This window comes from Cyprinus carpio, chromosome B3 (genome assembly GCF_018340385.1).
Source record: "Cyprinus carpio isolate SPL01 chromosome B3, ASM1834038v1, whole genome shotgun sequence".
Taxonomy (NCBI): Eukaryota; Metazoa; Chordata; class Actinopteri; order Cypriniformes; family Cyprinidae; genus Cyprinus; species Cyprinus carpio.
The window spans coordinates 2,595,733-2,622,502 of record NC_056599.1 but is presented as its reverse complement, the minus strand read 5'-3'; the positions used below and the strand labels follow the sequence as shown (position 1 = coordinate 2,622,502).

General features: G+C 40.4%; 1 protein-coding gene across 1 annotated transcript; it reads left to right on the top strand.

Moving 5' to 3' along the window:
* The first annotated feature begins 885 nt into the window (after positions 1 to 885).
* Positions 886 to 5,295, top strand: LOC122136442 (GTPase IMAP family member 4-like). The gene is made up of 3 exons (XM_042719495.1): positions 886 to 1,094; positions 3,484 to 4,125; positions 4,232 to 5,295. Exons 1-3 carry the CDS (start codon positions 1,067 to 1,069, stop codon positions 5,239 to 5,241), a joined length of 1,680 nt encoding a protein of 559 aa, XP_042575429.1. The 5' UTR covers positions 886 to 1,066; the 3' UTR covers positions 5,242 to 5,295.
* The last annotated feature ends 21,475 nt before the right edge of the window (positions 5,296 to 26,770 follow it).

Below are 26,770 nucleotides of genomic sequence, written 5' to 3'. Positions count from 1 at the left end.
TTATTATTATTGTTATTATTTTTTTTCTTTTTTTTTTTTTTGTAATTTAAAGGGTTACTCCACCCCAAAATGAAAATTTTGTCATTAATCACTTAACCTCATGTCGTTCCAAACCCGTAAAAGTTTCGATTGTCTTCGGAACACAATTTAAGATATTTTGGATGGAAACCGGGAGGCTTGTGACATGCATTAAATAACTCATTTTACAATCTGGCATTTATGTGCTGTTGACTTCCGCCCCTTTTCACATTCTTGCACATGGAGATTCAAAAGAGAACAGTTTTTTTTTTTTTTTTTTTTTGTAAAGAGTTCAATTTAGGTATGATAGAACTGTTGCAATTAATTTATTTTTGACAACTAATAGAATGTTAAACATTCACTGTTTACTTTTCTCAGAGTGCACTGATTATTTAAAATCAGGTAATAATAAAATAAAATATAATATAATATCAGTGAAGGTTGACTAAACTTTGAACTATGTAGTTATCTGCATGTCTCATCCATGAGTATGCAGTGATGGAGAACAAGCTTTTGAGAGTGTTAAGAACCAGAAGCAAGCTGACTGAATAATAAAGCTATAGTGAGCCTGTTTATTAAAATACCTGGAGGTGAGGAATAATACATATTGGTCATGTATTTACTCAGTATTACTTGATCTAATTCACAGCTATCTCCATTACAATTAAATACAAATTAATTGTATTTAGTTGTATTTTAGGCACTAAAACAGTCCAGTACTTTATAGTCAAACACATTTCTATATTGAAATAACCCCAGACTGGCTGCTGGCCCCTCCCTGGCCACCCTTATGGAAACATCCTGGCTCCGCCACTGTATAAGGACAGGTATATGGAAGAACAGGTAAAAAAAAAAAAAACTAACTGCAGGAGGAACATTTCACTACGAACAAAGTGAAAGTAAAGCTAAACTCAACAGCTGCTGTTCTCTTAGTTTTTCTTTTGACCAAGTCCAGAACATGTTTCATTTAAAGAGTGTGATTTATTAATATTTTATACTTGTTTGAAGCGTTATACTTGTGATCTGTCTGGAGTCTCATTCACTAAAGATGGCGGAGGGACCTTCTGCACCTACAGGTAAGAAATATCTTCACGTAGATTTAAAGACTCTATGACTTATCTGAGAAGTTGTAGTTTTTGCTTCATTTCTTCCTTTTGCAGGGAAAAGTTTCTGTCGTCTTCTGTAGTCATGTATCCTTCATATAATTATATGTTCTAAGTCTTACAGTTCTTTCACACCAAATATGACTATATATATATATATATATATATATATATATATATATATATATATATATATATATATATATATATATATATATATATATATAAATCACTGACAAATAACCATTTTACACCAAATACACAAGTTATATCCCTTGGACTAAAGAGAAAGAAATTCACAGTTTTTGCAGTAACACCAACCACACCTTTAAGCTGCTGCCATCAGAAGACCAGAAAAACAAGCAGAACAAGTTTAGGATACAAAGATAATATTTACTTAAAGAGGAACTATTATGCCCGTTTTCACAAGACGTAATATAAGTCTGTCTGTGAAGTTTCAGCTCAAAGTAACTCACAAATTATTTATCATACCATGTAGAAAATGCCAATTTTGGGTTGGGAATAAAAATGAGCTGTTTTTGTGTGTCCCTTTAAATGCTAATTGTCTAATTGGCAGGTTTTATTTTTTTTATTTTTTTTTTTTCTTATCTCCTACTTTTAATTGGCTAACAAATTAAAAACATCCCCCAGGTATTCTACGCCTATGGCCCTATGTGTATGAACCAGAGTCGGACACTGATAAAGGAGAGATGCAGGCAGTAATAACAATCTTGAGAAGGAACAAGGAAGTTTCCAAATGTTATCTGATCAATTTGTTTAGTTGTAGAGTTTTTCAGCCGTTTGGCAACGATGGATGAGCAAAACACACACATCCTGTTACAATGTTTGCTATGCACTATAACAAAACAACACACACACAAACGTTAAAAACCATGTTTTGTACTGACCCTCGTTCACAAAGCAGTCTGGTTTAAAATGATTCGTGCAAACAAACACATTTAGGTAGATTGGGGTCACATTCCCTTCAAAAAAAAAAAGTCGGGAGTAAATGATGACTGCTATGTTCATTCTTACATCCAACAACAAAACACCTCAGTCACTTACGAGACATCAGCCATTTCTCAATATGGGTTCTTAAGCGATCTTGCGTCCTTGTGTTCTCGTTCTATGTCATTATTATCCGTCAAAGTTCAATTGCAATGCTCAAAAACGTAAGTACAGAGGACACATGAAAGTGCCCAAATGCGTTCTTGATATCAAGGATGCATCAAATGCAGGCGTTAGAAATCCCAGAAGACACTGGGGCGCACGACATACGGAAGCCTGTAAGCTTTAAACTTCTCGTTCTCGCTTAGCTCGCAAAGGTGACAATTTGTGAAAGTAAAAACTTCTTTTGCATATTTTTTTACAAAAGGATAAAGACCTAGAGAAAGCCTGCAGTATTTTTATTGACATATTTAAAATAATCTCAACATTGACAAAGCATAGGTAACAAAAATACATAATAATTTTCATAAATATACATGGTAAAATAAAATAAAGAGATATAAAATAATATGAAAAGAATGTCCATAATAATATAAAATATATTGTTTTAATAGGTTAAGACATTTGTTTGTGATGTTATGTTGTATTTATTGTACTTTGGCTATCTTTATAATGTGCTCGGATGGTCAGTCGAGCAACAACATCACAGCACATCTCAGTTCTCTCAAAGATGCGTTCTGTGTTCTCGCGTCCTTCTTAATTTGTTCTTTCAAGGTAGTGTCTCCACGAGAACACAAGTCTGTTCTTTAAGTTCTTGGAATTGAGAAACAGTCATTCTGGTCACTACAGCTGCTATGACTTCGAAACAATTTGTACAACTCGCTCAGAGCAGGTCTATGCTAATACAGCAGTGTCCGTCAACAGTTCTGAGGCACTGCTTATGATTTATGAGGGTTTAAAACAAAGCAGTGGTTGGATTTTTATCATCATAGGGTGGCTGTTTACACACAATGACAACACACATTGATGTTCAAACACCATGTAAAAGTGATTTTTGCATAATATGTGCCTTTTAATGTTTGAAATCTATTTTTCTGTGCAAGTGAGACGAGATGCTGCAGAAATCTGTGTAATTTCACAGATCTTGATTTTGTTTAATAAAAATGTTGAAGATGTAATGTTTAAGTTATGTTGATGTCTCACTAAATAATTAAGGCATCATTAACAAATATATATATATATAAAATTTAATAAGTTTTACTCTGATTTAAGATGCCTTCTTAGACTTGTAAAATTCTTTAGTTTTTTGCCCTATACTGTTCCTGCTTCAAGAAGGACTTGACTTTGCCTGTATATGTATCTATATATAAAATTATTTTTACATAACGTACTCCATATTTTCGGTCTGTTTCAGAGATGTCAGTGAGCAGCTCCAGCTCAGATGATCCAGTGATCCGGATTCTTCTGATGGGCAGAAAGGGTTCTGGGAAAAGCTCATCTGGAAACACAATACTGGGAGAAAGAACGTTTAAAGTTAAAATGCATGAATCAGAAGTGTGTGAGGGTCAGACTCAGATCAGAGGGAAGCAAGTCGCTGTGATTGATTGTCCAGATCTACTGGATCCAGATCTGAATGAAGAGCAGCTGAAGAAGATGAAAGAGCAGCTGTTCTCTGGATGTTCAGCAGGTCTCAGTTCAGTTCTGCTCACCGTTCCTCTGGAGGAACCTCTGCAAAATGAGCAGGAGATCCTGGATTATATTAAGTGTTTGTTTGGTCCTGAAGTTCAGAAGTACATCATGATTCTGTTCACACATGAAGATGAACTGGAGGATCTGGATCAGACCATTGATGGACATCTACAAGATCATTCAGATCTCCAGCGACTGGTGACTGAATGTGCAGGAAACTTCCACTGTTTCAATAACAAATGTAAATCAGACAGTCAGAAAAAAGAACTACTGCAGAAGATTGAAGGAATGATGGGGGAGAAAGGAAGGAAATTTACGATGAAACACATGAGGAGGAGACCAAGCATGGATGTTCTTGATATCAGTTGTAAGTGTCTTTCACATGAAGCCATTATAAATTACTTCAAAAACACAAACATATGGTAATTTTTTCACCAAGTGTAAGTGTTAACACACTGCTCTTTCTGTTGTAGTTTCAGGAGAGTCTCCAGCAGCAGATCCAGATGAGACTGATGTGATTCCTGAGAGCAAAGACCAGATCAGGCTGGTTCTGCTGGGAAAAACTGGAGTTGGGAAAAGCGCCACTGGAAACACCATCATCGGCAGAAATGTGTTTAATTCTTCAGCCGCTTCAACCTCTCAGACCAAACGGTGTCAGTCAGCAACTAGAGTGAGGTTTGGTAAAGAAATATCAGTGATTGACACTCCTGGACTTTATGATACTGAACACAGTGAAGAGGAGATTAAAACTGAAATAGGGGAATGCATAACGTTCACTTCTCCAGGACCGCACGCTTTTCTCATTGTGATTAAAGTGGGTCGATTCACCAAGGAGGAGAAAAATACAATAAAGAAGCTTAAAGAAGTTTTTGGAGAACAGATGGAAAACTACTCCATGATCGTCTTCACTCATAAAGGTCAGTTAGAGAAGAAAAAGCAAACCATTGAGCAATATCTAGAAGAAGGTGACCCAGCTCTTAAAGAACTTGTAGAGAGTTGTGGAAACAGATTCTTCTGTCTGGACAATGAGTCTGCCAGTTTCCCACAGTTCAAAGATCTGATCGGTAAAATAGAGACGATGATGGCAGAAAATGGACACTTTTCAAATGAGATGTTTGAGGAAGCAGAGAAATGCATTCAGGAGATTCAGAAGCAGAAACTCGATGAGAAAGAAAAGCAGTTCAAACAGAAGCACAAACGAGTCCCTCAAACAGAATGGCAGAAAATATACTGGCGTTTAGCAAAGGAGTCACGACGTGAGGCTAAGAAATATTTTTCTCAATCGTTCATGGCAGAACTTCTTATGTATCCTCATGTAAAAGGATCAGATATACGCAGAGCACTGGAGGTGGTGACCCTCGAGGAGAAAGAGAGCACCATAAAGGAAGCTGAACGCAAAGGATTCAGACATGCAGAGGCCGTTCAACTCGCAATCAATGCCACACGGAAACTAGCAAAACAGAAAATATGTTCAATTCAGTGAAAAACTTAATGAGACAGAAGACAAGTTTGGCCTAAACGATCTTTGTGTCCACATCTGTAACATATCTTATCCTCTGTTTCATCTTTCTTCTCTGCAGGTCTGTTTCTTGCCTATCCTTTATATACCTTCTGGTTTTTGTCTCTCGATTAACTGCACCCATATCAGGTTTCAGTGACATGACTGACATCTGCTCTTCAGTTCTCTCACACTGTGAAGCTAGTTTCACTGAGCGAGCAAGTGTTAGTCTCAGACCTTCCTCTAATCATTTCCGACAAATCTAATCTGACGTACATTTGTGAAGAATCTGGTTGCCTGTGTCTGCTTGAAACCCACAGTCTTTTACAGCTCACTGCAGTCAGGTAGTAAATTGTTGTATCGTCTCACCTGTTTTTAGTCAACTTGTGAAACGCTTGCCGGGGGCGAATGCTGCATTGACCTGGGGCATGAAACAAGAGTTCAAAGCAGTCACTTGCCTCAGTTAAGGTCAGTGTTCATGACTCCACCATAAGAAAGAGACTGGGCAAAAATGGTCTGCATGGCAGAGTTCCAAGACGAAAACCACTGCTGAGCAAAAATAACATAAAGGCTTGTCTCAGTTTTGCCAGAAAACATCTTGATGATCCCCAAGACTTTTGGGAAAATACTCTGTGGACAGACGAGACAAAAGTTGAACTTTTTAGAAGGTGTGTGTCCCATTACGTCTGGCATAAAAGTAACACGGCATTTCGGAAAAAGAACATCATACCAACAGTAAAATATGGTGGTGGTAGTGTGATTGGTCTGGGGCTATTTTTGCTGCTTCAGGACCTGGAAGACTTGCTGTGATAAATGGAACCATGAATTCTGCTGTTTACCAAAAAAAAAGATCCTTAGGGAGAATGTCCGACCATCTGTTCGTGACCTCAAGCTGAAGCGAACTTGGGTTTCTGCAGCAGGACAATGATCCAAAACACACCCAGCAAGTCCACCTCTGAATGACTGAAGAAAAACAAAATGAAGACTTTGGAGTGGCCTAGTCAAAGTCCTGACCTGAATCCTATTGAGATGATGTGGCATGACCTTAAAAAGGCGGTTCATGCTCGAAAACCCCCCAAATGTGGCTGAATTACAACAATTCTGCATAGATGAGTGGACCAAAATTCCTCCACAGCGCTGTAACAGACTCATTGCAAGTTATCGCAAACGCTTGATTGCCGTTGTTGCTGCTTAGGGTGGCCCAACCAATTATTAGGTTTAGGGGGCAAACACTTTTTCACACTGGGCCATGTAGTTTTGGATTTAGTTTTCCCTTAATAATAAAAACTTTCATTTAAAAACTGCATATTGTGTTTACTTGTGTTATCTTTTACTAATATTTAAATTTGTTTGATGATCTGAAACATCAACCAATCAACCAGAAGAGGCTTGGTCAACCAAAATTTTATTAGTCGCTTAGTCACAGAAAAAAAAAAAATTAACAAATCCACCTGCGAAGTCATGTAGTCCGTGACTAACAAATCATTAACGGCTAGTCTTATATCAGGCAGGACATCCAAATGCTCGACTATCATTCATCAATCTCTCAAATGTGGCTTTTCATCTGAAATATGTAAGTATTAGCAATTTTACATGGCCGCTCAGTCTAATGTTAACCTAGAGAAATGTGCACTATTCAAGTGAAGAGTAGCGCTCACTGCAGCACAGACGGAGGTGCCGGTGCGCTCACTTGCTCTTAAAATAATCCCTCAGTTTTGGTCATACATATCTGACTAATACATCTTTCAAATCTGTAAAGACTCTCCATTTATCTGCGTGCACTCACAATACCACGCTTTTGTAAAATAATGAAAGCAAACCGTATGCACTTTCTGCCGTCCTGGTCTGTAAACTTGAGCGCGAAACTGTGTATATCTTTGCCTTACAGACACTAAAATTCTATCTAGAGAGAGTGAAATGTCTGCTTTCAAATGAACCAATTCAAATGAAAAACAAATTCTCAGATTATGTAATCCATATGGAACATGCATACAGGCGCATCCACTACTATTGACTTCATCTGTTAATCCGAAAACAAAGAATGCACATATTGATTTGTTGTAAAGCTGGTGTTTGACTGACAGTGATACTAAACAATTAAATACCAGATATTTGAAGGTCTAAATGATTTAATGATGTTTTCGGTTTTTCATTCTGATGAGTTTTGGTGACTCTGACTCCAAACAATCCTTTAAATCTCTTTTCCTACACTGCTCTGAACACACTGGGATTTTAAAACAAGCTTTGTTCGCATCGTATCATGAAGCAAACACACAGATTGTCATATCAAAAGTATTTAAACATTTCTGTGAATGAGACATCCTTGTCAGAAAATACCCCGAAATGAACTGCATTATTTTCAGTAAAATGTGCTTACAGAGTGTAAAAAATGCATTAATAATAAAATAAACAAATACTGGTTCTTTAAGCACCACAATGTGATGTTTTTTCTGCATCTAATGATCCCTGCCCTATTGTCAGGATAGGCACTGGAGGCAGAGGTAAGTGAATTCAACACAAAGTTTATTTTTCACAAGACTAGTGCAAGGTGAATAGCAGGTGATTTCAGGTGCAGATTCTGTGAAGATCACTCGGTGAGAGGTGGGGTTCAGGTGAGTACGTCCAGAGACGAAAGGTCAATGCCACACAATCCCAGGTAACTAATGCTTGTCCTTTTCCTTCAGTATCGGAGAAGATCTGTCCAGCGAGCTTGCCCGGCACACACGAGACACCAGAGATCAAAGGGGAATCAGGTAACTAGGATTTATCTGGAATCCTGGAGACAGTAGCACAATGACACAGAGGTTAGTTTTCAAAAGTACGTATACGTTACGTCGTGGAGCTCTTCGGATGTGAGGCAGGCTGGGGACGGAACCATGAGGTCTGTTCCTGTTGGAGGCTTGACCGTGAACTGAGGCTGAGGTGAGTGTTTTATAGTGCCTTGATGAGATCGCTGATAGTGAACAGGTGTGGGTGATTAGAGCCTGACTGGTTCCTGACATTACCCCCCCTCCAGGGTCCGCGCAAGCGGACCTTTCCTTCCAACGTTGTGGGGGTCTGCCACGGGGACGTGGAGCCTGGAGAATTTTAAGGAGGTCGATACCATGGTGGAGCCGACAGTGGGAGGAACCAGGGGGACTCTTTGACAGAAGGACTGGGCGACACCCCAAGGCCGATCCACGGAGGCGGAACCAGGGTACCCGGCCGAACCAGCGGAGCGGAGAGCTCGACGGACCAGGACGACGTCGCGGGCCTGGAAGCCCAAGGAGGAGCGGCTGGCTCGCGTGCCTGAGGTGGAGCCGAGGATTCGGCTGACCAGGACGACGATGGGGCAAGCGAGGACGACAGGGAAACCGGAGGAAGGGAGGAGCCTGGTGAAGCCAAAGGGGTGGAGGGTCAAGGCGAAGCTGGAGACCCGGTAGTCTGTGGCGGAAGCTGAGCGACGACTGACTGAGGTTTGTCTGGATGGACGAGGGAGCCCAGAGGAGTCCTTGGGCAGACAGGCCTCAGTGGAGCCAAAGGGATGCGGAGCTGGCGGGCTGACAGGCCGAGGTGGAGACATGGGTCTGGAGGGCCGAAGTGCAGTAGGGGACTCCGCGCAATCCTGAGCTGGTGAAAGGGAAACCTCTTCGGGGCCTAACGGGAGATCAGGAGCCTCTCCGGGGCCTAACGGGTGTTCAGAAGTTCTCCCTGGGCTTAACTGGGATTCAGGAGCCACTTCTGTGCATGACGGGAGATCGGGAGCCCATCCTGGGCCTAACTGGGGAACGGGAGCCCCTTCGGGGCCTAACTGGGGAACGGGAGCCTTCCCTGGGCTTAACTGGGGATCAGGAGCCGCTTCTGGGCATGACGGGAGACCGGGAGCCCATCCTGAGCCTAACTGGGGAACGGGAGCCCATCCTGGGCCTAACTGGGGAAATATCGGAGGAAGATCTATGGACGGGACCGGAGGCTCTTGACGTATTTGTTGGTCGGTGTCAGAAGAGTCATCTACAGGATCCCCAAACACTTCCTTAAAGTGGCTAATGAAACTTTGTAATGAAGAGGTGATCGCTGTCTCTTGAAACCATAGCGTTTCAGCCCATCTTAACGCGGCCCCGGATAACTGCAGGACGATAAATGAAATCTTGGATCTTTCTGTAGGGTATTGATATGAGAGTTGCTCAAGGGTGAGTGAACATTGTAACAGGAATTCGTTGCAATCCTCCGCCCGGCCGGAGAAGGGCGCTGGTCGAGAGACTGAGTTTGCGATGTACACCAGTGTGGGAGCGGTGTTTGCGGAAGCCCCGTCTTCGGATTGTGCTGAATTCATGTCAGTTTGCGTCAAGCCTTCTGTCAGGATAGGCACTGGATGCAGAGGTAAGTGAATTCAACACAAAGTTTATTTTTTCACAAGACTAGTGCAAGGTGAATAGCAGGTGATTTCAGGTGTGGATTCTGTGAAGGTCACTCGGTGAGAGGTGGGGTTCAGGTGAGTACGTCCAGAGACGAAAGGTCAATGCCACACAATCCCAGGTAACTAATGCTTGTCCTTTTCCTTCAGTATCGGAGAAGAAGATCTGTCCAGCGAGCTTGCCCGGCACACACGAGACACCAGAGATCAAAGGGGAATCAGGTAACTAGGATTTATCTGGAATCCTGGAGACAGTAGCACAATGACACAGAGGTTAGTTTTCAAAAGTATGTATACGTTACGTCGTGGAGCTCTTCGGATATGAAGCAGGCTGGGGACGGAACCATGAGGTCTGTTCCTGTTGGAGGCTTGACCGTGAACTGAGGCTCTGGTGAGTGTTTTATAGTGCCTTGATGAGATCGCTGATAGTGAACAGGTGTGGGTGATTTGAGCCTGACTGGTTCCTGACACCTATAAATTCCAATGCTAAATATTTATTTGCGTGAACCCGCCTATGTCTTCCAAGCATGAAAAAAATCATATTAATTTTGTCATGTTTTGCTCCTCATGGTAATATTATTATAGTAATGAATTCAGTATTCACATTCTTGTTTTTCTACGTTTGTATGTGGCATGTTGACAAATAATATTAATTCAAAGGATTTTCTACCTGAAACTTATAATGTAGTTTTGCTATGTTTGTATGTGGCATGTTGAAAAATAATATTAATCCAAAGAGTTTTCTACCTAAAACTTATAATATAGTTTTGTGGGTATAAATTAATGTAGGCATATTTAAGTTGATTCAGTGACTTTACGTAATATTTTACATATTCTAAGTAGAATAATATTGTTGTGCCCCCTCCGCCAAATATTATGAGAAAAACAAAAAAAAAAAAAAACACAAAAAAAACAACGGGTCAAAATAGAATTTTAATAAATAAATAAATATTTAAATTAAATTGTATTATTTACAAATTACAACTGTAGATCTACAGCCCCAAAAAAAAAAAATAAATAAATAAATAAAATAAAATACAAACCAAAATACACACATGAAATAAAACATTTTAAAAGTTTAAATATTATCAAAATAAACAATCAAAAATCAACAGCAGCGGCTATTTACACTAAGTGCAAATAGCTATAGATTCCATTTACACAATGATAAAATAGAAGGACTTTCTGCTATTTATACTACTTATTGCAAATAGTGGCAATTATCTGCACCAAAGTATTGTAGTAAATTATAAAACAGTATGCAATAATAATGCATTTAGTGTAAATTATAATTTTAAAACCTGTTAATCTGCACCTGGATACCGGCACACTGAATGCTCCCCAGCAAACATTGGTACGACGGCAAGGTCGTGTCCCTAGCCAAAAACAGTTGCGGTAGGATGGTATAAATTGGTAAAAATATGTAACATAGAACATTTCCATTCAGATATGTTTGTACTCTCTACAGTTCTCTGGGGTTGCATGTATAATTGTTTCCTTGACTTTTAGCTACATGTAGTACGATATGTACAGGTACATCTAAAAAAAATTAGAATATCATCGAAAAGTTCTTTATTTTTTGTCATTTAATTAAAAAAAGCAAACGTTCTTATATTCTAGATTCATTGCACACAAACTGAAATATTTCAAGAGTTTTTTGTTTTAATTCTGATGGTTACGACTTACAGCTTAGGAAAATTAAAAAATCAGTACCTCAAAAAATTAGAATATTCCATTAGTTTGATTAATTTTGAGTATAAATACTGCATACCTCCTGGGCTAGTTTAGAACATGCAACCACAATTATGGGAAAGACTTCTGACTTGACAGTTGTCCAGAAGATGATCACTGACACCCTCCATAAGGGTACGTCACAGAAGGTCATTGCTGAAAGGGCTGGCTGTTCACAGAGTGCTGTATCAAAATATATTCATAGAAAGTTGACTGGAAGGAAAAAGTGTGGTATGAAAAGGTGCACAAGCAACAGGGATGACCACAGCCTTGGGAATATTGTCAGGAAAAGCCGACTCAAGAACTTGGGAGAGCTTCACAAGGAGTGGACTGAAGCTGCAGTCAGCGCATCAAGAGTCACCACATTTAGACATCTTCAGGAAAAGAGCTACAGCTGTCACATTCCTAGAACCAAGCCACTCCTGAACCAGAAAAAAACATAAGAAGCATCTCACCTGGGGTAAGGAGAAAAAGAACTGGACTGTTGCTCAGTGGTCCACAGTCCTCTTTTCAGATGAAAGTAAATTTTGCATTTCATTGGAAATCAAGGTCTGGAGTCTGGAGTCTGGAGGAAGACTGGAGAGGCAAAGAATCCAGAGTCCAGTGTGAAGTTTCTGAAGTCAGTGATGATTCGGGGTGCCGTGACGTCTGCTGGTGTTGGTTCATTTTGTTGTATCAAGTCCAAAGTCATTGCAGCAATCTACCAGGAGATTTTGGAGCACTTTATGCTTCCATCTGCTGACAAGATTTAATTTTGCAGCAGGACTTTAGCACCTACCCACAGTGCCACAACCACTTCCAAGTGGTTTGAGGACCATATTACTGTGCTTGATTGGCCAGCCAACTCACCTGACCTGAACCTCACAGAGAATCTATGGGGTATTGTGAAGAGGAAGATAAGTAACGTCTGACAAACAATACAGAGGAGCTGAAGGCCGCTATCAAAGCAACCTTGGCTTCAGTAACGCCTCAGCAGTTCCACAGGCTGATCACCTTCATGCCACGCCGCACTGAAGTAGTTATTCCTGCAAAAGGAGCCCCAACCAAGTATTGAGTGCAGAATTAAACCTACTTTGGAGATCTTGAACATTTCTGTTTTGTAAATCTTTTCTTGATTGATCTTTGAGAAAATATTCACATTTTTTGAGATACTGAATTTTTTATTTTCCTAAGCTGTAAGTCATAACCATCAGAATTAAAACAAAAAACTCTTGAAATATTTCAGTTTGTGTGCAATGAATCTAGAATATAAGAATGTTTGCTTTCTTTAATTAAATTATAAAAAAAAAAAATAACTTTTCCATGATATTCTAATTTTTGGAGATGTACCTGTACATCCACATCCTAAGTACAGAAAGAAAAATAGGTACGGTGTGAATTTCGGTGTGCAGTGACAAGGGGCTGTTGAGAAAAATAAAAAAAGGTTTTTAATTTAAGAAACTTGATTTATATTGAGGACCAGAGTGAGTGTACAGTGATCTGCACAAACATCAAGCACAAGGAAATGTAATTAAGCTTTAAATTATGATCACCAAAGAGAGATGACGAGATTTGTAGTGTGACAGTTACATTTCAGAATACATGATTTTAATCAACAAAACATAAGTGTAAATTTTCATTTGTATCATTACTGCATGCATTCAAAAGACTTGGAATATTATAAACAAAAGTGACGTGACATACAGCCAAGTATGGTGACCCATACTCGGAATTTGTGCTCTGCTTTTAACCCATCCAAAGTGCACACACACAGCAGTGAACACACACACCATGAACACACACACCGGAGCAGTAGGCAGCCATTTATGCTGCGGCGCCTGGGGAGCAGTTGGGGGTTCGGTGCCTTGCTCAAGGGCACCTCAGTCGTGGAATTGCTGGAACCCTCTATGAAATAGACTGAATGAAAGAATGAAATAGATTCCCCAGTTTCGGTCTCCTAAATAGTAAGGCATGGACAGCTGACTTCAATAACAGGTACTCAGGCAAATATAAAAGTGGTTAGTTTCACCGCGGCAGCGGTCGCGGCAGCCCTCGTGTGAACCCTCCTCGTGTGAAGACAGACGAGTGTAAAGACCATCGACTCTACCTGTCCGACTCCACCTTAGCAAGGACACCGACAAGGCTCTGGAGTATTGCTATCTCCCCTTTCTTTACTTTTTGTATAGCTTGTTCTCAAATACTTATATAGGCCACTTGTACTCACTATGTGCTTTCAGATCTCTACTATCACTACTAACACTCGGATAGCACGCACTGTACGTTGAAGGAAGGCCTATCCGACAAATCTACGGCCTGTCCCTCTGACCTCCACTACTACGCTCTCTATTCCAGTTGGTCTCTGGAACTGCCAGTCTGCTGTTAACAAAGCAGACATCATTTCTTCTAATACTACTCATTCCAGTCTCAACCTCATGGCACTAACTGAGACTTGGATCAACCCTGAAGACACTGCCACTCCCGCAGCCCTCTCCAATAATTTCACTTGTTCCCACACTCCTCGTATGACTGGGAGGGGTGGAGGTACTGGTCTCCTAATATCAGAAGATTGGAAATTTGATCTTCAACAATCACCTACAGGTAACGGTTCATTTGAATCACATGCAATTACTGTAACCCACCCTGTTAAAATCCACTTTGTGGTCATTTATCATCCACCAGGTCAATTGGGAAACTTCTTGGAGGAGTTGGATGTGCTGCTATCAAACTTTCCTGAAGATGGTACTCCTCTGGTACTGCTCGGTGACTTTAACATCCACCTAAAAAAAACCCAGGCTGCTGACTTCAACACTCTGCTCACCTCATTTGATCTCAAGCGAGTGTCTACTACAGCGACTCACAAATCAGGCAACCAACTGGACCTCATCTACACACGCTGTTGCTCCGTGGACAACTCTTTAGTTGCCCCACTGCACACCTCAGACCACTTCCTCATTACTGCTAACCTAGCACTTACTCCTGAAGTTGCACACACTCTGACACAGGTCACCTTTCGACGGAACCTACACTCACTCTCTCCATTTCGCCTATCCTCTGTGGTTTCATCCTCACTTCCTTCACTCTCGCGGTTTTTCAACTCTGGACATGAACATTGCTACTGACACTCTTTGCTCCACTCTAACCTCTTGCTTGGACAACTTTGCCCACTGTCGTCCAGACCAGCACGCACCACCCCATCTGCGCCCTGGCTGTCCGAAGTTTTCCGTGAACATCGCTCTAAACTCAGGGCTGCAGAGACGAAATGGCATAAATCAAGAAACTCTACCGACCTCAGTGTGTATCAGTCTCTTCTCTCTTCCTTCTCTGCAAATGTCTTCACTGCTAAAACATCATACTACCACAACAAAATTAACAACTGTTGTGATGCTCGTACACTCTTCAAAACTTTCTCTTCTCTTCTTAATCCGCCTCCACCTCCTCCTCCATTGACTCTTACAGCTGACGAATTTTCAGTTTTCTTCACAAATAAGACAAGAACCATCAGTGACCAATTCTCCACACCGCAGACTGAGGATAACTTCACAACAACTAATGCACATTCTCTCTCCTCCTTCTCTCCACTCTCAGAGACGGACGTTTCCAAACTTATCCTGTCCAGTCATCCTACTACTTGTCCACTTGATCCGATCCCCACTCACCTCCTTCAAGCAATTTTCTTCTTCAGTCATACCTTCACTTACTCACATTATCAACTCCTCTCTTCACTCTGGAACATTTCCCTCAGCATTTAAGCAGGCTCGGGTAAGCCCACTGCTGAAGAAACCATCTCTAAATCCAGCACTTCTAGAAAACTACAGACCGGTATCCCTTCTTCCATTCATTGCAAAGACACTTGAGCGAGCGGTGTTCAACCAGCTCTCTATGTTCCTTGTACAGAACAACCTCCTGGACAGCAACCAATCTGGCTTCAAAAGCGGCCACTCAACTGAGACTGCCCTGCTCTCGGTTACTGAAGTCCTGCCACTGGCAAGAGCAGCTTCCAAATCCTCAGTACTCATCTTGCTGGACCTGTCTGCTGCTTTTGACACCATTAATCACCAGATTCTCCTGTCCGCCCTCAGAAAGATGGGCATCTGTGGAACCGCACTCCTGTGGTTTAAGTCCTACCTCTCAGATAGATCCTTCATGATGTCTTGGAGGGGTGAAGTTTCTAAGTCACAACAACTTGCTACTGGGGTTCCTCAAGGCTCAGTACTTGGACCACTTCTCTTCTCCATCTACATGACGTCATTAGGATCTGTCATTCAGAAGCATGGCTTTTCCTATCACTGCTACGCTGATGACACTCAGCTCTACTTCTCATTCCAACCAGATGACCCAACGGTAGTTGCTCGCATTTCAGCCTGTCTGAGTGACATTTCTAGCTGGATGAATGACCATCACCTTCAGCTCAACCTTACTAAGACAGAACTGCTGGTGGTTCCAGCTAACCCATCGTTTCATCACAACTTCTCTATACAGCTGGGTTCGTCAACCATAACTCCTTCCAGAACAGCCAGAAACCTAGGAGTTGTGATGGATCATCAGTTAAGCTTCACAGACAATATTGCTACAACGACCCGGTCCTGCAGATTTGCCTTATACAACATTAGGAAGATTATACCCTTCCTGTCAGAGCAAGCCAACCAACTTCTTGTCCAAGCTCTTGTTCTCTTCAGACTGGACTATTGTAATGCTCTCCTGGTGGGCCTTCCTGCATGTACTATCAAGCATCTGCAACTGATCCAGAATGCAGCAGCGAGGGTTGTCTTCAATGAGTCAAAAACAGCTCACGTTACTCCTCTCCTCAACAGGTTAAACTGGCTACCAGTAGCCACTCACATCAAATTCAAGGTACTGATGCTTGCCTACAAGACGACCACTGGCACGGCACCAACATACCTTAGCTCATTAGTCAGTCTTATGTGCTTTCCAGAAGTTTGCGCTCTGCAAGTGAATGACGCGTTGTGGTGCCATCCCAAAGAGGTTCAAAATCACTCTCACTGACCTCTCACCTGGACTGTGACCAGCTGGTGGAAAGACCTCCCGATCTCAATTCGAACAGCTGAGTCTTTACTCATTTTCAAAAAACATCTAAAGACTCATCTTTTCCGCCAGCACTTAACCAACTAATACTAAGCACTTACCTTTTCTTTTCTTGTCTAGCATATTCTTAAAAAAAAAAAAAAAACTGGCTATGTGTTCTGTACTAGTCTAACTGAGACTTGTCATGGCCAAGATGGCGGCGCGTACACATCGCGAGGCTCAAAGTCTCTCCAGTTTTTGCAATTTTGCTGTATTTTTCCTGCTCATCTCGGTTCTGTTCGTACTGAACAGCTTTGCTTTAACATCATACACCCGACAGGAGCTTTTGGATATCGGTGAGGACTTTTCCAACAGTTTTATCACCAATCTTCGACTCATCCCTGAGATCGCCAGAACACCCTAGGCTACACACTCTACCCGGCCGGGCGGGAGTGCTCGCAGGCGGCATCGAGATCGTAAACAAAGGCGGGGGAAGCGCGGAGGTCTACGAGCTAAGCTAAAGCTAACACCGCTCCGGCTCTCTTTACCGAGCATTTTCCTCGCTAATGTGCGGTCACTGGTGAACAAAATGGATGAGTAACGGCTTCGCATCACCCACAGTAAGAGACTTTTGGATTGCAATGTAATGGTTTTCACAGAAACATGGCTACACAGCGACGTACCCGATAATGCTATTGAGCTAGCCGGACGCTACACGCTCCGGGCAGATAGAACAGCAGATGACTCCTGCAAGACAAGAGGTGGTGGATTGTGCATTTATGTAAACAAAGCTTGGTGTACGAACACTGTCATTGTTGGGAGTCACTGCTCAGCTAACCTAGAGTTTCTCATGGTTAAATGTAGACCTTTTTATCTGCCACGGGAGTTCACTTCCACCATTATAACCGCAGTCTATATTCCACCGGATACTAATGCCAAGCTTGCTTTGAACGAACTTCATGCAGCCATTAGTAAACAACAGACTACTCACCTGGAGGCTGCTTTTATTGTCGCGGGTGATTTTAATCACTGCAAATTAAAGACAGTGCTCCCCAAATTTCACCAGCATTTTTTCCTGCCACACCAGAGGAGACAAAACTTTGGAACATGTTTACACGAACATTGATGGAGCTTACATTGCGACCCCCCTCCCCCACCTTGGACAGTCTGATCACCTTTCTTTGTTTCTCACCCCTAAGTATTCACCCCTCATCAACCGTGTGAAGCCATCAGTGAGGACCATCAAAGTGTGGCCAACTGGAGCAGACTCTTTACTTCAGGACAGGTTTCAACACACTGACTGGAGTGTTTCACACTGAATGTTTGCTTCTCAGGCTGCCTGTGGCTCTCACACAGACATCAACATCTATAACTCCTCTGTACTGAATCACATCAACACCCCCATTAACAGTGTTACAACTGAAAAACAGATCACAACATACCCTAATCAGAAGCCATGGATGAACAAGGAGGTGCGACTTCTGCTGAAAGCCCGCAACACTGCCTTCAGGTCAGATGACGCTCAGGCCTACAGCAAATCCAGGGCTAACCTGAAAAGGGGCATCAAAAAGGCCAAGTACTGCTACAAGCTGAAGGTAGAGGAACACTTTTCCAATTCTGATCCCCGACGCATGTTGCAGGGCATCCAGGTCATCAGTGACTACAAGTCAAGTAACTCCACTCCAACGGTCACGGACGTCTCCTTCCTTAACGAGCTAAATGACTTTTATGCTCGCTTCAACAGTGACAGCAAGGAGACGCCACCAAAACCACACACTCAGCAGATCACCAACCTCTCAAACTCACCTCCACAGATGTCCACACTGCATTGAGCCGGATCAACGCACACAAGGCTGCCGGCCCGGACGGTATTCCTGGACGTGTGCTTAGAGCATGTGCAGAGCAGCTTGCAGGGGTCTTCACAGACATTTTCAACCTGTCCCTCACCCAAGCAACTGTGCCAACATGTTTTTAAGTCCACATCCATTGTGCCAGTACCAAAACACTCCTCCCCAATGTGCCTGAATGACTATCGCCCTGTAGCACTCACACCCATCATTATGAAGTGCTTTGAGCGATTGGTCCTAGCACACCTCAAAGACTGCCTCCCACCCACACTGGACCCACACCAATTTGCCTACCGCAGAAATAGGAGCACAGAGGATGCAGTATGCACAGTGCTGCATTCTGCACTCACACACACTTGGACAATAACAACACCATATGTTCGGATGTTGTTTGTTGACTTCAGTTCAGCATTTAACACCGTCATTCCCTCCAAGCTGACCACAAAACTTGGAGACCTATACATTAATACCTCCCTCTGCAACTGGATCATGGACTTTCTGACCAACAGACCTCAGCATGTTAGGTCAGGCCACATCTGCTCCACCACCATCACACTTAACACACCAGCGTACCACAGGGCTGTGTGCTGAGCCCGTTCCTCTACTCCCTCTACACCCATGACTGCAGGCCTGTGCATGGATCCAACTCCATCATTAAGTTTGCAGACGACACCACGGTGATTGGCCTCATCAGTGACAACGATGAGACTGCCTACAGGGAAGAGGTACACCACCTGGCCACATGGTGTGCTGACAATAACTTGCTCCTTAACACCAGCAAGACAAAGGAGCTCATTGTGAACTTCAGGAAGAAGAAAGGAAGCACGCATGACCCTATCCACATTAACGGGATGGTTGTTGAACGTGTCTCCAGCTTCAAGTTCCTGGGAACCACCATCACGGAGGACCTGTCCTGGACCACAAACACCTCCAGCCTGGTCAAGAAGGCTCACCAGCGCCTCTTCTTCCTCAGAACACTGAAGAAGAACCAACTATCTTCAGCCATAGTGGTGAACTTTTACCGCTGTGCGATCGAGAGCATCCTGACCAGTTGTATTACAGTCTGGTATGGGAACTGCTCGGTGGCTGACCGCAAAGCACTGCAGAGGGTGGTGAAAACTGCCCAACGCATCACAGGGACACCACTTCCTGCTATTGAGAACATTCAGAGGAAACGCTGTCTACGTCTTTAACCTCCTGCCCTCCGGGAGGCGCTTCAGGAGCCTCCGGACAAGGACCAGCAGATCCAGGAACAGCTTTTTCCCTACAGCTGTCTCCTTACTGAACTCTGCCCTCTGACACCCCCCCCCACCATACACACAGACTCCTCCCCCACTTCATCACTACATCTGACCGATTTATTTATTATTATTTATTACAACAAGCAAAAAACAGTAAACTTGTTATTACTTGCACTACTGTCTGTTCATCCAGATACACTGAATAACCCATTTGCACACTGAAATATTTTCTATGCACTTTACTTTCCATTGCAATAGTGTAAATTATGTTCATATGTTCACAGTTCTGCCTATAGTGTACATACACTTCACATATTCCATCTGTATAGTATGTTCATAGTACACCTATCTGTATATCGTGCTGATAGTATTTAAAATTTAAAATCTGTAAATTATGTCCATAATACTTATCTGTATAGTTATTGTATATATTGTAGACCTTGTATATTCTGTACTTACTGCTTATTGCACTTCTGGTTAAATGCTAACTGCATTTCGTTGCCTTGTACCTTACATGTGCAGTGACAATAAAGTTGAATCTAATCTAATCTAATCATGTATACTGTTGTTGTTCTCTTATTGGTCTGATTGCTTCTATTGTTCTCATTTGTAAGTCGCTTTGTATAAAAGCGTCTGTTAAATGATTAAATGTAAATGTAATGTAAATGTACAAGTAAACCAAACCTAAACAAATCTATGGAAACATTTTGCCCTAAAAAAAGTTTTTTTTTCTTTTTTTTTTTTTTTTTTCATTTCAAGTTCTTTACTTTGGAAAATGTTATTTCATTGAACTAACAATGCGTTACAATAACTACAATCTCCCAGCTAAGGTAACTCAAATTATTAAATTAAACTGTTCAGTTTCAGTAGACCAAATTGCATTTTTAATATATCAATTTAACTGGTTTAATTTGACTGCATTATCTCTGCCAAATTATTATTATTTAAATTGCAGTTGCACAATAAACATTGAAAAAAATGTATACAACAACGATTTAATTTTAGAATTCACAGTTTAATTAAATTCATTTTCCGAAACCCATTCAACACATTTTAGCTAACTTTAGGTATATTGAGTTTTTGTCTAATAAACTAATAAATCTATTGCACTAACCAAGTTGCAAGACATATGTCAATCCAAAAACAAGAACAAATGGCCTGAAGGAGATTCTCTAAATTGTCATCCCAAAATTCCCCTTTGAGATGAATCCCACAGAAGCTAGATGGAGGTGAAAGATGGGATGCTGTGCTACATCTTCACTTTCTAGGCTGAGGATTCAAAATAAAACATTTCAGTGTGAGTCCTTATCATCAGAAGCCTGGACATGAAGTCATAAGTCAGAAAGAGCTTTATTACTGAGAATGTTTACACACACAAAGAATGTGACTTGGCGACAAGAGCTTCCAGTGCAGAGGAAAGTACACAAACAGTTCAGACACACAGCAGAGGTGGAATATAACAATAGAAAACAGAAAAATAAATATATAAATATACAGAAGTAGAAATAGAGACAAATGTACAGATATGTTGTTTACAAGTGTGCAGTTTACAAAAGTAAAATTTTCAGTATAAATGAGTCAGTTATAGTGGACAGTGTGTAGTTATCCTTGCGTAATTCCCAGGTCTGTCGAGGTGCTGCAGGATGTAATGCAGTCCCATGTTGACTGCATCATCCACAGACCTGTTTGCTCTGTACACAAACTGAAGAGGATCCAGCAAGGGTCTAGTGATGTCCTTCAGGTAGGCCAGGACCAATCTCTCAAGTGACTTCATGACCACAGACGTGAGAGTGACAGGTCTGTAATCATTAAGTCCAGTGATTTGGGGTTTTTGGGGACCGGGATGATAGTGGAGCATCTGAAGCAGCAGGGAGCGTCACACAGCTCCAGAGAAATGTTGAAGATCTGTTGAAGATCTGTGTGAAGATGGAGAACAGTTGGTCAGCGCAGACTTTTAGACATGCAGGTGAAACACTGTCTGGGTCTGAAGCTTTCTTAAACTTCTGTCTTCTGAAGACCCAGTTCACATCCTCTTTGAAGACTTAATGCAGTCGGCAGAAAAAAAGTGACAGTATTGTGCATCCCTAATGATGACCATTAGGATAAATCACACATCTGTGTCTGAAGATGAGTTTGAATCCACAAGAATCAGACCCAACCATGATGGGACCTTCCAGCTGATGAAGAGTGTGGAGATCAATGAGGATGAAGAAGCGGATTGTTTTGTGTCCCACAGAACCTCCAAAGAACTAATCATCATCAGATGGGGTAATGAAAGCAGTTACACAGAGAGACAGAAATATCACCTGATATTTGAATTATATGTTGTGAACCCCCACTTTACCCCTTAAATAAGCACTTTTTATCATTTTTTATTTGTTTAGATGGAAAATGTCAGAACTGTCCACCAGATGTTGTTGCAGGTTTTGTTGGAGCAGTGACTGGAGGTGTGCTTTTGGTGGCAGTTCTTTATTTAGTGGTTTACATCTTAAAGAAAAGAAAGATAACTGGTGAGTAGTGACTGATTAATGATTGTCCACACATTCCAGTCATTCTTTTTTGGTTTTGTGTTGCAATGGCTAGCTCTCTTCTGATGCGTCCCTCTTTAGTAGATTATCCCACACACACTTTGACATTTCAAATGGACGAGACACCACCAGGACGAGACACTGCTGGTGCATCAGATGTCAGTACAACTAACTACTGGGACGATGTTAACCAAGAGCTGATTATATTTGAAATGGAACATGAGGGCTGTTATGATTCATTTCTAAGCTCTAGTGTAGCACGGGAGAAAAGTGTAAGATTGGGGAATCTGCTCTATCAGTGAAGAAGATTTTAGGACAGTAACTTAGTCGTTTGGGGACTAGAGGTTTAGTAGAGATGGTCAGACTGATGCATTATGGATGAACTGCAGAGGTTTGAAAACACAAATGGTTGAATTTTAGATGTATTTTTCATTTGGTAAAATCAGTTGTTGCAATATCTAATACTCCAAATCATGAATGAAATAAGGTAAGTACTTATTTCTGTGTTTCAGCATGAGGACACCAGAAGCAGACTGGCAGCTGAGTCTACAGAAGCTCTAATACAACAAGACGAGCCCTGATACAAAGCCAGAGGAAGACTGACAGTGCCAACACTGATACTCCATCCTGGAAATACAAGGCATTAAAATGCAAGCACTATTAATGCAATGCATTATTTTTTAAAGTTAGTGCAATTCAACATGCTTTTATTGTTTCAAAGACATATGGCATTATTTTGCTTCCATACATTTTGTCTTTTTTTCCTGTTTTGCAGATGAAATCGTTCCAAACAAAGTCACAGCAGAGCTGGGGTCCGTTCTTCATACCTCACTTAATACATCTGAGATGATGTGAAAGATGCCAGATCTTCTGATCCTGATAACTGATCTCTGGATAATCTGGTTCTTCAGAGGAAATAGTGGATTTGATTTAAATATCTGGATTAAGTTGTCTAAGATTACTGAGTGTTCTCGTGTTCCAATCATCAATCTGCAGATGTATTGATACTCGAGACCACGATCAGCAGTGGAATAGAAAATGTAGAATAGAAACATTTGTAGAACATATTTGTAGCGGACCCCGTCCGAATGATGGCCGAAACTTTACTGATGATTTGAAGTTTTATTACTTGTCCATTTAGTCTAGAAATCACCGTAAGAGCTGAATGAAGCGATACAAAAATGTACATTAACATTATTAGACATATTCAGCAATTTTCACAAATACTTGATTTAACTAACAGTATACAAATACACAAACCTTATGCCTTTTCAGGGAAGGTGGGGGGGGGGATAAACTTATAAACAATCCTTTCTTATATATCAAAGTATATCAAACAATAATATATCAAAGGCAACATAAAACAAATAGAGAAATTAAGGATAACTCTTATTAAAGTCTGTTACACTATTCATGCTCACTAATAATAATAATCCAATAATGGATATCTATTTTATAATGTGTATTGATGCTTTGGAAATAATAATAATAAAAAAGCCATACCAATGAAGTACTTGATAGCCTAATTAAACTTTTTATCATTGCACTAATCAAAGATTGTACCAGTTACAGAAAATACCAGATGATGTCCCAGATAGCAAGGTCTTTTGGTACATGTGTCTGATAGCTGTCTCATTTGGTCTAGATGTGGCATGTTTGAGCACATATGGGCCAGACTTTCACCATACTGTATATGTTTTTCTTTAGAATTGGAGAAAATTTCAAATGGATGACTGTTTGTATTAAGATATATGTCCCAGATGACAGTGCACAACTGAGAGCCATATTCAAATTAAAATTCAAAGTGTTTATTGTCATATGCACAGTGAAGAAAACAAGTTTCCCTGAGCAATGAAATTCTTTGCTGTCCACAGTGAATGCAAAGACAAGTGCAAAACTATGTAAAAATAAAACACATACACACACACACACACACACACACACACACACACACACACACACACACAGAGACACACAGACACAGGCACGCGTGCACATACATACACACAAACATAATAAAATAATACTGTGCTACAGAAGTAAGTATATAGACTATGTAAATATGTAAATAGACTATGTACATCTTTATATCTGAATGTGCAATACTGACTTTGGACAATAGTACAAAAATGTGTGCAAATTACATCATGATGATATCAGCAGTAACATTAGCAATGTGCAAATTAAAATGAAGCTACTTGATGAAAAACAGCAACAGTAAAATTAACAAATGTGCAAACTGAGTGTATTATTATTAGAAGTAGAAATAATAGAAGCAGGTCATCTAATGAAAGGATTTATATTATATTAGTCACTTTATATATTATTTTAATGTGTTTAAATTAAACATTATAGGCCAATAAATTATATTGCCATGCAATTATGTATTATTAATATTATTATGATTATCAATTGTAAGAACTTAACATTATATGAGGTGTTTTATTCTTCTAATATAGTTCTCTATTACATGTTTCACATTAATGATGTTTGTGTGCACCTGGCTTGAAAATTAATTCATTAAAAATGTCGTAGTATTATATACGGTACCACATTACTATAATTGTGTAAAAATAATATTAAATTAATTTTACAGACCATATTATATATGATGTTGCAACAATCCTTATCTTCAATTATGTTTATATCTTTACTATTTTATTAAGAACAGTTTTTCTTAAGTGATTAAAAAACCTTACTAAGGTTGTGTCACCAGTTTGTTTTATTATGTAAAACATAGGCATTCATTTTATATTTCAAGTATGTTTTTTGTGCACTTAATTTAATAACCTTACAATAGTTTAATCATAAAATAGGTTATAATTATTCAACCACAATTGTTGCATACAATTGAAATTACTTTATTTTTTACATAACTTCTTCAACAAGTAGAGAAACAAAAACTCCACGAGATGGAGATACTGAAGAAAACCCTTGGGAGAAAGCTGGCTTCACTGATATTCAGTCTGCACATGTTTAATTGTGCTCTGTACAGTCACTAACATTGATTTCTCTGAAGCACAGCTGAGTGCTCAGTGCTGAGGTGTGTTGTGTGATATGTGTAAGATTACAGTTACCCCGCCTCATTGTTTAATGTATTTAGTTAATATATTATGTCTAAGGGTGTATTATTGTTTATTTCCTGGGAAGGCCTCAAACAGGCAAATATGTAACTGCTGCATGTTGTAGAGGAAATTAAGCCGTTGTCCTGTTTCAAGTATGTCTTTACTTCTTATGTAATACCTTTGTATTGTAACCAGATACAATTATTATTGGAACTGATTTATTAAGAAAGTGGTTTATTTAAATTGCCATCACACTGCTCACAAACAACGGGGACACCATTTCAAAGGTAAAATTGATAGTCAACAAACGCTTTTTGCCAAATACATGACTGAAATGTTTGCACTGAACAATGTTCTGGTTTCCGCAGGTCCTTAAAACATCTTCTGTTAAATTGTTTACATTTAAGGCCATGAAAACTCTTAAATGGTATAAAAAGTCTACATTATAAGAGGTCTTTGGGGACGGAAAGACAATAATTGCTACATGGATTAATATGAGGATTAAACTTCAAAAGTCTCAGATTTTACTGATGAACTTATAAACATGAGCCCCGTCAGACTGGTCGTGGGGGAGGTGTTGCAACAATATATAGTGATATTCTCAATGTTACCCAGAAAACAGGATACAGGTTTACCTCATTCGAAATACTTCTGCTTAATGTTACACTGTCAGATATGCAAAAGAAATCTATCGTATCTCTTGCTCTGGCTACTGTGTATAGACCACCAGGGCCATATACAGAATTCCTAAAAGAATTTGGAGATTTCCTCTCAGACCTGTTGGTTACCGCTGATAAAGCGGAGATCTTCTGAGATTTTAATATTCACGTTGATAATACAAATGATGCACTAGGACTTGCATTTACTGACCTAATAAACTCTTTTGGAGTCAAGCAAAATGTCACCGGGCCCACTCATCGTTTTAATCATACACTAGATTTAATTATATCGCATGGAATCGATCTTACTGATATAGATATCGTACCTCAAAGTGATGATGTTAATGACCATTTCCTTGTATCGTGCATGCTGCGTATCACTGATATTAACTATATGGTTCAGATTTACCATCTGGGCAGAACTATTGTTCCAGCCACCAAAGACAGATTCACAAATAACCTGCCTGATTTATCTCAACTGCTCTGTGTACCCATAAATACACATGAACTAGACAAAATGACTGGCAACATGGGCACTATCTTCTCTAATACATTAGAAGCTGTTGCCCCCCATCAAATTGAAAAAGGTTAGAGAAAAACGTACTGTGCCATGGTACAACAGTAATACCCACGCTCTCAAGAAAGAAACTCGTAGTCTTTGGCACAAATGGAGAAAATCTAACTTGGAAGTTTTTAGAATTGCGTGGAAAAACAGTATGTCCAGCTATAGACAGGCTCTAAAAAGGGCCGAGCATATCCACAAACTCATAGAAAACAACCAAAACAATCCAAGGTTTTTATTTAGCACAGTGGCTAGATTAACAAATAACCAGACGCCACCCTAAATATTCCCTCACAGTTAAATAGTAATGACTTTATGAATTTCTTCACTGATAAAATAGATAACATCAGAAATACAATAACAAATGTAGATTCTACAGCATCTAATACTTTAGTTTTATCCATCGCACCCAAAGATAAACTGCAGTGCTTTACAACTATAGGACAGGAAGAGCTAAATAACCTTATCACTGCATCTAAACCAACAA

Bases quoted from the DNA above. Each gene is read 5' to 3' on its own strand.
- LOC122136442 (XM_042719495.1), top strand. From the start codon at position 1,067: ATGGCGGAGGGACCTTCTGCACCTACAG. The intron at 1,095-3,483 runs GTAAGAAATATC...GGTCTGTTTCAG, and splicing joins GGGACCTTCTGCACCTACAG to AGATGTCAGTGAGCAGCTCC. The intron at 4,126-4,231 runs GTAAGTGTCTTT...TTTCTGTTGTAG, and splicing joins GGATGTTCTTGATATCAGTT to TTTCAGGAGAGTCTCCAGCA.